The sequence below is a fragment of the Chanos chanos genome, chromosome 9, assembly GCF_902362185.1.
Source record: "Chanos chanos chromosome 9, fChaCha1.1, whole genome shotgun sequence".
NCBI lineage: Eukaryota > Metazoa > Chordata > Actinopteri > Gonorynchiformes > Chanidae > Chanos > Chanos chanos.
The window spans coordinates 10,205,509-10,216,966 of record NC_044503.1 but is presented as its reverse complement, the minus strand read 5'-3'; the positions used below and the strand labels follow the sequence as shown (position 1 = coordinate 10,216,966).

The 11,458-nt window shown below is 40.0% G+C and overlaps 1 protein-coding gene across 1 annotated transcript; it reads right to left on the bottom strand.

Annotated features, from left to right (window-relative positions):
- Positions 1-1,418: 1,418 nt before the first annotated feature.
- pnck (pregnancy up-regulated nonubiquitous CaM kinase) lies at positions 1,419-10,442 on the bottom strand. The gene is made up of 11 exons (XM_030785164.1): positions 10,363-10,442; positions 9,951-10,082; positions 9,704-9,778; positions 9,322-9,460; positions 9,010-9,133; positions 8,686-8,761; positions 8,483-8,595; positions 7,367-7,445; positions 6,729-6,816; positions 6,483-6,573; positions 1,419-1,474 (listed from the first exon to the last, which is right to left on the bottom strand). The coding sequence occupies exons 1-11, from the start codon at positions 10,440-10,442 to the stop codon at positions 1,419-1,421; spliced, it is 1,053 nt and encodes a 350-aa protein (XP_030641024.1).
- Between the last annotated feature and the right edge of the window lie 1,016 nt (positions 10,443-11,458).

Genomic DNA, 11,458 nt, shown 5'->3' with positions numbered 1-11,458 from the left:
AATCGTTAGCACCCTTTGATGTCCTCCTCCTTTGCACACACAAACTCCGAGTAATAATTGAAACCATCAAAGGCTCCCACCCCCCCCCCTCCAACCACCACCTCCCCACCATATAATCCGCAGCTACGGCAAATCCCCTGTTCTCTTCCTCTCTCTTTTTCAAACCACACAGAAATAAAATGAGGGGGTCTTAAATTAATGTGCTTAGCTTTTCCATCAAGACATGGCAGATCTTTGCAAATTATCCCTTTGAATAGGTCACGGTTTCACACTTCTCCCAGGCTCCCAGTTTTTCACTCCATTTTTTTCCCCTTGCTTTTCATATTTTCAGGGGCTTCATTTGTCACTAGCACACTGATTTGAGAGTGCAATTCATTCTTCCCCCCCCCCCTTAAAAGCTTTAGTACTCTTTCCATTTGTCTCCGGAAAGAAGATGTACGCGCCTGTGAAAAGTTCTTTACTGGCGCGGGGTTTGGGAGCGATTTACAATGGTTTAGAGTATGCCAGAGGAGAAGCTCTTGGTTTCACCTTGTATCAGCTCATATGGGAAACAGTCAGCTTTTGTGTGTGTGTGTGTGTGTGTGTGTGTGTGTGTGTGTGTGTGTGTGTGTATGCTATATGTCACATGTTTCTGAATGACAAAAAGTAGCACATGGGGGGAAAATGCAGCGCAAATGCAGGATTTTGTGGTATGGGATCATTTGGTTGCTTTTCATATCGCTGTCTTGTAACCACATTTACATTTATGGTGCAAATGTACCATAAAATATGATTAACTGTGGTGAAGAAAGAAATAACACACGACGCATCATGTGCGCTGCGAGTGTTCATTCCTTTGCTTTTGTGTAGAGATAATGAGCTTTGTAGTTTGTCCCACCTCAGTATTGCACAGTCCAATCCGATACCTCAGCACAGGATCATCCAAACATCTGCTTGACCACATGGTGACAGCCTGAAAAACAAAACAAAACAAAACAAAACAAAAACCATACAGCCAAGCCTCAGCATACACAAAGTCTCTCACTTCACTGAGAGTGAAAGAACCAATGACTTTCCAGTATTTTCGACTGTACGGGAACCAGTACCACGACTAAAGGCTTCTTTTGCTTTTCTTGGTTCTTTGGTTATTTCTCTGTTGCACGTGTCACCCATGCTCCCCATCTTTCTCTGCGGCAGACCTGCGTCATGCGCAGTCACACAAGCATGCTCTTGGGAAATTGCATTTTCTAATCCTTCCTTGAAAAAGCCATTCCCCAAGACCATGTCCAATTAGGATAAAATCTAGGAAATTTATCATCATTTTCAGCCAGAATATTTTAGTGTGAAATTTCAAATTTTGATGCAGATTATTCATGAAAAGGGGTTGGGTTAATTTAAACCCGCATTGCTATTCACTATCAATTACCTATCAAATGCAGTCAGACGATGGCTTTGGAGTCTTCATTGGCAATGTCTGTGCCATGCATAGAAATTTCTGGAAAACAAAAAAAGGGGAAAATAGAGGATATTTATACCATTGGATTGTTACTGTCACAATGCAACTGTGACACAGCGTGTTTTCACGTAGATTTGTTAGCTATAACAGACCATGTCTGTTCGTTTACCATAAACAATGGCTGACTGACTTGGAATTTATTTGTTGAAACAAGCGGACTTCCATATCCAATTGTCAATCGTCTGGTTACATCGATGCATCGATTATGAGAGAACATTATCGTGACACTGTTGATGGACACAGGCTTTGAACAAGCTTAGATGAATAAGAGGCGTTTACTGTCTTCTGTTGCTCTTAATAATGGCCAACCAGACTGCCTGACGGTCGCTAGATGGCAACTGTCCATACGCCAAATGCTCCTCATCAGTGGAAAAACAACCCTGCCTTGACAACACAATTCTTCAGTAGCAACTTTCCCTCATTCATGACTCTGTGTCAGCTCCCCTCCCAAGTCCCTAAAAGCTGATTTCTGCATCACCCCTGGATTTCCATAATCGCTTTATCCCTGTGATGTGATCTGCCTTCCACACAAAGAGAAAGACATTACCCCCAATTTGAACTGCCAAAGCTTTGCCAAACCAGAAGGGCTGTTTTGAGTAGATAAGAGCAGAAAGGTTGGGTAAAACCCAAACAGTGGGGTGGGAAAGAGCGGTGAAATGCCAAGCAAGACAACACTGCTTTTATTCCAGCCATTGATTACAGGATCTGAGGGACCACGCTGGCGCGGATCAATCATTCTGATTAAGGACATTTCTTTTGCCAGGCAAGAGACGTATTTAATTTCGCTGCCTTCAATTCAATTCCAGACCGAAATCTCAGGTCATTTTTCACAGCGTAACTGTTCAGAGCTTGGAAATTAATGCATTTCATTGCAAAGGATGACACCGGTTTCTCGTGATAACCCTCAGTTAACTGGACCCATGAAGCCGCAAACGGTATATTTTTAATACAGCTGATCCTGGAGGGGAAAAAAAAAGAAAAAAAAAAAAAAAAAAAAAACCTCTTTCCAATTCAAATTTATTTTTCCCCCCTCAAGACATTATTCCTGCATCAGTTCTTTAGCTGTCCCTTAGTACCATTAATACATGTATTCGTCCCTGGTCTCACCTCTCTATACTCACTTGCCCCAAAGCAGGGCAGATGTGTTTCTTTCAAGTACGTCTTACTCCAAACCTAAACGTTCTGACATGTAAAGCCACAAGAATGGAGCTTTTAGTCAAGTCAAAATAGATATTCTTGTCCGTCCTTGCCCTGGGAGGGGAAACATGGCGCTCTTGTCATACTGGAGAACTAAATGTAAACATTCACAAAAACAGCCACCCCCCCCCCGAGTTTACCTGAACAGCACGTCTGAGACTTTCTCCCGAGTGATTTTTGAGACATCTGAAGGCTCCTCTTGTCTTGTCTCAAGCTTTAATGGCTTGTTCTTTCTGCTCTGTCATGTTCTGAACATCTGGCCAAAGCACTGGGCAGTGAAGCGTTGGTGAGACAAGCCACCGCCTGTCAGAGGAGGCTGCTGGCACAGCGGTGCACCGCTGAGAGCGTTCAAGGAAAGTGACAGTGCCAGGTGTTTGTGAACATAAGCCAGTACAAACAGCGGTGACCAGTATCGTTTCATATCAAAGAACCATTAAAACTGAGAAATTCGTGTGGCTAAGGCATCTTAACATTACTTCTTCTTCTTCTTCTTCTTCTTCTTCTTCTTTTTTTTTTTTTGTAATACAACTATCTTAATTAAAATGAGTTATGCCAGATGGATAGCAGATTGCGTTATGGAAAAGAGCCAAGTTTGCTGTAAACACAGTTCTGTTAGCACGGTGAACAGTATTGTAACTAACAGTCGTCCTGTTAGGGCTGCCAGAAATCTCAAGCCCTGTTATTCAGGGACATCTTCGGACTCTTTTCTGAATTTCAGCCCGATATTCAAAACAACCATTCCTGCAAGCCCGTGAGAATTCAATAATGGATGGGCCCGCTCAATGATGGAGCGGCGGGCAGTAAAATTGCAATCAGTTGCGACAGGACCTTGGTTTGAGAGGTCTGGTCCATGATCAGTTTCACATACATTCACATACTTCACCTACGCACACATATGTACATACACAGACCCAAACAAACAGAATCAGTTTTACTGTGACCTCATAAGTAGGAAAATACAGGCTGGTAGGTGCTGCTGGTTTTGTCCTGTCTGGAGACTGGCGATAATCCGGGTCAAGCAGAATATTTCTGCAAACCTGCCATTATCTCATAGGACCATACTAACACTGGTCATGTGATTAAAATTTCCCCATTAGTTATTTATTCCCTGCATTAGACATGTGTTTCATACAGAAGCATTTGAACATTTCCAAATCATTTTCTTTGACAGTTAGTCACTCATTGGTCAGCAGGACATTGGCTTCATCCAATCAGAGCTCTGCCTCCCATTCTCTGCCTTGGAATATCTTGACAACACAGTTAAGTGCCCTTAGCAAGCCTTTTAAAATTGTTTAATATATAATTACTTGTGGTGTCCTCAACATTGTTTCCAAGTGAATGCTTCGCCAGCACAATTTTTAAGGCGACTGAGCTGTTGTAGGAGCTGTTGTGTGAATTGGAGTATGCTGTAAAACAAAATAAAACAAAACAAAACAAAAAAACTGTAAGACAGACTGTTTTTTTTTTTTTTTCATATTTTTTCTATTAAATGTCTGAAAAAGTTCTAAAGTGCAGGTAAAAAAAAGAAGATCTGGTCATTCATGTCACTCTGTTTTGACCCAAATGGCTAAGAGAGTCTAGGTCACATGTCTAACCTATTGCTGGAACGTTCTGGGAACCCATCTCCTTAGCATTGGAATGAACTGTTTCTATCTGCCATGGACCACATGCTTTATAACTGTGCTTGATGATTCACAGATTAGCATTATATTTCACCCTTAAAAGTCTCCTTTCATTGGTTCCCACTCTGTTAAAAGCCTGGATGAATAGTAGTTGTTGTAGAAACAATCATAGAAGAACCATGTCTGTCAAATTATACAGTATACAAATGTATACCTCCAGTAACCGGCACAAAAATATTCTAGAGTGTGTTGCATGGCTGTGGTTCGCACAGGGGTGTCCTTAATGAAATCCCAAAACACAAAACTTCATGGGGGGTGTTGAGGTTATTGTTGTTGTTGTTGTTGTTGATGGTGATGATGTTATTTTTGTCACTGATGGGCTACAGCAATGGAAAAGCACACCAGGTTCCACTCCCGTCAGCTCAAAACAAGACATAAAAGCATTTCCAGAGAGCATGCATTCACCAGCCAGACAGATGAGGAGCAGCAAAATATTGTTTCACGGCGCATGTTAAGGCCTTTAATGCCACATCATATCTGAATAGTGTTACTGACCAGATCCAACCCAACAGAACATCTTGGGACTGAGATGGGACAAGCTGTTGGCAGCACAAATCTTCCACCATCCTGTCTGCAAACGCTACATCAACACACACCAACGTCTTGGTGGGCCGTCTTTTTAACACTTTGAACAATTCTAGCCAATCAGGAGGCAAATGGGAGGTTCAGCCCTGTACATCAGTGTACCTTATAAACTATGAAACTTTATGTTTCAACACAGTGAGTCTAAAGGAGTAAATCAAAGGTCCACATTATTATTATTGTTGTTGTTGTTCTTGTTCCTAGTTGTAGTAGTAGTAGTAACAGCAGCAGTAGTAATATAAGCAGTAGCACTAGCATACTACAATCTTTGCTCAGCTTGATTTAATGTAAGCACGGTTTTTATGAAACTATGTTTGTAAAATGAACGGTAAACAGAGAGAAATACTAAGAAGAAGAAGAGAAGAACTTTCTTTTAAAACGCTGTTCTCTCCCAAAAGCTTGTCGTTATGGTGCAAAAAGCACCGATCAGTTTGTCAACCATCATGTTGTGAGCAGGCTTTAAAAGAGATGTGCAATGCCCCCTCTTGGATGAAATCATATTGCAGTTTATTCGCCTGATATTTTCATTCCTCTGAGATCAAGTACAACAGTGCTGAAAACATTTACACCTCTGATTGTTGTCTGAGAGCAACACAAAAATGTACAGTTTCATACACAATTTTAACTAACAGACTGACTATTGTCGATGTGTGGCATCCATGCAACTTTTCATCACGGGCCTACCCTCAGTACCTTTCCGGTATGTTCTTTGGGTCCTAAAGGACTAAGTACTGGAGGTGAACCAATAGAAGCGTGAAATGCACAGAATGCACAGAATTCAATGATCAAACTTGCGACAGTGCCATCGCTTTCTTTCTTTCTTTTCTTTTTTTTTTAAAGCGCCGTATAGCTAAGTGTGAAAGCAGAAAAATAAACAGGAAAGGCAACACTACAATTCATATTTCATATTTCATATTTCATATTCATACACTTGCTTAAGTCAAATAAAGCAGCAGATAGCATCTAAGCCAGAGGCTCTTGGTGTTGTGGCTTGTGTCAGGAGGGTGCAGTTGGACATGTGAAGTTAACAGAGATTTGGTCCACGGCCAGGCACTCCTCAGAGACTCCCTGCAGAGAATGGAAGCAGAAAGAAAAGGAGTCAGTGTTCTGAATCGTCCCAAGACAATTACTGGTACAGCTCAGAGAGAACAATCAACATCCTGTTTTAGTGACTCTCTACCTTGTCTGACCCACTCCCATAAAAAGGAAAAAAAGATAGAAAAAAGAAAGAAAGAAAGAAAGAAAGAAAGAAAGAAAGAAAGAAAGAAAGAAAGAAAGAAAAAAAAAATCTGATGTCCGCACAGACACAACACTTCTGCCAATGAAGTAAAACAAAAATGTTGAGTATTAGACTTTTATAGCAAGAGTTATAGCTCCCATTTGTGTTTTTAATGAATTAAAAACAACATTAAAAGCGTTCATTCAGAAACTATGTGACTTTTAAATGTTCTGTTTGTTATTTGCCCTGTGCTTTGGTGTGTTTGTGTGTGTCTGTATGAGTCATGTGTTTCTTCGCTGGTCCTTACCTCTCCCTGAAGAACTGTCTCCTGCTTCATCATCTCCAACGTGGGCCATCTTACTGAGGTGACGCACCACCATTGTAGCATTGAAGGCCCTCTGAAAAGAAAAAAAATTCACTCCCTCAAAATTCACTCCCTCAACACACCCACACACACAAATACACACACACACACACACATACACACACACACGCACACACCCACAAAGGTGATGTTTGACTATTACTGTGTCTGGGTTAATTACCATCTCACCTTCCACTGAGTCTTGGCAAAGTTCTTCTGAATCTGTTCGCTGACAGATCCGTGAATATTCTTCTCCAGTGCAGCTCCTCCTGATATCCTGCTCAGAACACCACACAGAAAGACAAGTCCAATTCAACATTGACCCGACAGCTCAAATCAGATAACTAATTCAATTCTGAATTCAACTTCTAAAATATCTGACAAAGTTAGGAGTTTTTGAATGCAGGAGCCCAATCTGTCGCTCATGGACACGTTACTTTGGAGAATAAAATACTTAACTTTGCTGTTGCTTTTGAAAGCATATTTTAATCAAATGTTTGTTCCTTGTTGTTTGTTTTAACACGCTGTTAAAATAACAGCATGTCTTTGAAGCAAAATCTTAGGGATTTTAGGAATAAGGAGCCTGATGCAGAAAGCTAAACATCTGTCCAAATGGAAGCGGAAAAAAAAAAAAAACAGTCCAATCCACAGTGGTCTCATCTGTAACCGTGGAGTTTACGACCATGGTACATTCAGTTTGCACACACTCCTTTCCCTCCTCTGAAAAGATGGAATTGCTGTACAAGTCTCTCTTAAGGCTTTCCATCTCACAAGTGCTTTGCCCCTGCTTTGTGTGTCCACTTCACCGGTTCTATTTTTAAACTCACCAAGGATGTTGCAAGGCCTGATCACAATTGTATCTCTTCTCTGGTTCCTTCTGCAGTAAGTGCACTATGAAGTCTTTTGCTGAACATTAGCGGAGGAAAGGACACAAAAAGATCAATAAATACCATTTAGAGTATAGTGTGTGTGGGCTGTGTTAAAAGTTTAAGCCCAACATTACCCCCCCCCCCCCCACCCCCCAGGTCAACGCATATGTTTTAATGAATCTCTTAAGTAAACACAGACTCACCGACCCTCTACGTGATGCAATGTTAAACATGATATAGTCTCTCATATACTGATACATAAAGACTATTCATTTACATTTCTGTCTATTTGAAATAATAAAAAAAGTAAATTTCGTGTAGTCAACTGTGAGGCTTTCTATTTCTTTTTTCTTTACTGCTGTGTTTTTATTTCTCATTCATCCTTGCAGAACCACTCTGACTCACACACATTCTTCAGTCTGTTTGGACGTTCCACAGGTCTGAGATCTTTAAAACGTTTTTCAATAACATCCAAGTCTGAGGACTGTGGCAAACAGTCCAGTACCTTCATCCTTATTTCCTGTAAGTCCTTCATGGTTTGTTTTAACATTTTTTTATATCTGTTCTCTCCGTTCAGTTTCAATTTCTTCGGTTACACAAGGACATTAGTCTTTGGAACCATTCTTCAGTGTTTTGTATTTATGTTTTTATTACTTTGTACAAAGTAAAAAAATGCACAGAAATAGAAATTATGCTTTAAACATCTGCAAAAAAAATATGTCATGTTTAACTCTGTGCCTTGTAGAGTCTGGATCCACTCCTGTTCACTTAAGGATTGTTTAAAACAAACACCTTGACTAAAAATGCCAAAATTTTGGCTCCGTAGTGTCTTGTCACATTTCAGCATATTTTATATTAATTAATAGCACTCTTATCAACCACAAATTTTCTTTCCCTTACTCTGTGTTTTTCACTCGATTAAACAGAAAAGTTTAGCATGGCATTTTTATTAAAACCCTAAATGACGGTTTAAGTTTCATGAACTTTCTTCATTTCAAATATGAGCAATTTCATATTTATTTTAATAGCTCTCAATTCAACGATGTGCGTGAATTGAAGGTGACCTTGAACTACCTGAGTCAGAGATCTCATCCCAGTACGGTGAGTCAAACTCATATTCGGCCTTGATGATCTGTTTATAAAGTTGTGTGTCATTGTCGTCATAAAATGGAGGATAGCCACATAATCTAGAGAAATACAAGTAAACCAGAGTTTCTGTTATCTTGGGGTTTTTTTTCTCTCAAAATTCAAAGAAAAGATAATTATCTGACACATACAGTATGAAGGTAATTACTCCCAGAGCCCAGAGGTCCACTTCTTTGCCGTAACTTTTCTGCTGCAGAAGCTCGGGAGCTGAGGAGACATTTCAGTTTAGAGGAAGCAGAAAACAAGCACTACCACACCTTTACCCTCACAAGCGACAAATAAGTTTCATATAAGGTACTTTAACTTACCCTTCATTCAGTCAATCTTAGTTACCTACCAATAGTTTCCTTACTGAGCATAATAACCTCACTATCTAACCACTTACCTAACAGGGCCATTTTTTTTCTCTATAAAAACCAGGCAGTTTTAGCAGACAACACTGACGTTAGGCTTACCAACATACGCTGGAGTCCCACAGGCAGTGGTCAGCGCTCCTTGGTCCTCCATTTTGGACAAGCCAAAGTCACTAATGACAATCTTAGAGTCCTCATGTGGTGTTTCATAGAGAAGATTCTCAGGCTAAGATCAGAAAATCATTTAAACAATGGATTTATCAAAGGTTTCTGGTATGATTTAAAACAAAACTACCACATTTGACTGTTTGAAACCATTTAAAAACTGTATGTGTGAGTTGTTAAGAAATTATAAAACAGAGTTAGGTCAGAGACTGAAAGAGATGTCTAGTCAATGACAGCTCACTTTGGTACCTTCAGGTCCCTGTGTACGATGCCCAGCTGGTGCAAGTACCTAACTGCCTCCAGCACCTGGCGGATGACACGGCTGGCATCTTTCTCTGTGTAGCTACCTCTCGCCAAGATCCTGTCCAGCAGCTCCCCACCTGTTACCCTACAAGCAAAACACTTCATCTTGTCAAAGCCCCAAGGGCTGGCCTTGGACCGGTACCGCATGAAACTCCTAACCTCAGCCACTGGGAGGCATTTTCAAATGGTCGAAGGTCAAGTTCTTAAGTTCACAATGAGTTAATCGCTTGAGGTTTTAAGCAGGCTATCACGTTGAAGATGTTAAGATGGCATTAGGAGAATTGTGTAAATCTCATCTGTCCATTGAATCATTTCTAACACCACTCACAGAGTCATTACCAAGTACAGCTTCGTTGGCGTCTCAAACGTCTCCAGCAAGGAAACAATGTTTTCGTGGTTTATCCTAAAAAGGAAAAGCAAGTCCAGTGCTTTAGCACTCTTTAGCATGATATGGGCTTTTTTTGATAAGTCTACGAGTATCTGATTCATTAATCTATCAAGCATGCCTTTAAAAAAATATATATAAACTCTGACAAATAGATAACAGTAGCGATACAAGTGTAAAAGGCACTCACTTGCGCAGGACCGTAATTTCATTCTCTAACATGGATTCTTTGCCCTTTAGCGCCCTCTTGCGGATGCACTTAACAGCTACAAGCTTCTGGGAACGTCTGTGTTGAGCAACCCTCACCTCTGAGAAAGAGCCTCTGAGACAAATGGGGTGTTTGAGTTTTTTTTTAACAAATACAGCACATATGAGGGAATTCAACAGTAAAGTGAACATACTGTCTAAATATTGTCACTATGCTTTTTTAGCATTCTACTGACTGTTCTGTATTTACCATTTTACTACTGTCAAGACCAAACAACATCCTCACTACAAATCATTGTCAGCTCAAAATTTACCACAACATTTTAATCACCAGAATGGTACAATATAATACAGGCCATGATTTTCATACTGTCACAAAGAAAAAAATTACTCACTCTCCCAGTTTCTCTCTCAGCTCATAGACAGCTGTAATATCTTCAGCTTTCTTTCGTGGGTCTCTCATAAGCGGCATCATCAACCTCTTTGACAGTATATTAGAGATACACACATATACATGTATTACATCTACAAATTTGACTGAAAATTAAAATGTAGACACTTTCAATTTTTTTTTTCCAACACCCTCCCAAAATGAATCTTTTCAAAAGTCTGGTGAAAAATTATTCCTATGGATATCATATCTCATACGTCACACTGTTAGCAAACTGAGCCCGTTATTGGTATTGAAATAACCAAGAGACGCATATTTAAAAAAAAAAAAACTCATTAATTATTATCATCATTATCAACATTTAAGGATCAGTATTCAATGATGCGATCATAACTTTAATAACCGACTAGATTTAATTACATTCTCTTCATTAAAAACCCTTTGAAAATACCCATCTTCAATACAAGAAGCTGTAAGACGGAAAAAAAAATGTTTTACCTGTTGATTGCTGCAGTGCAGAAAAAAAAAATCCGTTAGATGCCTACTGACCACAGTCTGAATGTTCCTGTTCTGCCCACGTCCCTTCTCTCCCCACCCTCTCTATGGTTTTAATCTGAAAACCACATTCATTTTACACAGGCGACCTTGACCACCCACACACTTTATAGAGCTGACTTTTTAAAGCAATAGAGAACGAATGGGAGACATGAGAGAGAGAAAACTAGAAATGTTGGAAGGTAGAGAGAGAGAGAGAGAGAGAGAGAGAAGAACAAGAAACAAAAGGAAAAAGAAAAGAGGCAAGATTCTTTTGAGCACAGAATGAGTTAGGCTGCAGTGAAGGTGTTGTTGCTCAGCTGTCTTAGTCTGTCATACCTCAAAAAACCAGAAGCTGACTAACTGTTTACATTATGGAGCCTGGCCTCAGTACAGCGGCCAAGCTCCAGACATCAATGCATTGTCCTTATAGGGGCATAAGGTATTCCATTTTGTGAACATCAGTATTTTACCCTTATCTTTTGCAAAGAACTAAAACAAATTCATTTTTTGGACCCTTTTTTTCCCCTCAAAGCCACAAGGCTGCAGATGATTTACAAAGTTTT

What these genes read in the sequence shown, in the direction of transcription:
- pnck (XM_030785164.1), bottom strand. Translation starts at nt 10,442, where the DNA reads ATGATGCCGCTTATGAGAGACCCACGAAAGAAAGCTGAAGATATTACA. An exon ending in TCGTACACAGGGACCTGAAG is followed by an intron (nt 9,134 to 9,321) that starts GTACCAAAGTGA and finishes TTCTGATCTTAG; the next exon opens with CCTGAGAATCTTCTCTATGA. An exon ending in GGAGTAATTACCTTCATACT is followed by an intron (nt 8,596 to 8,685) that starts GTATGTGTCAGA and finishes GTATTTCTCTAG; the next exon opens with ATTATGTGGCTATCCTCCAT.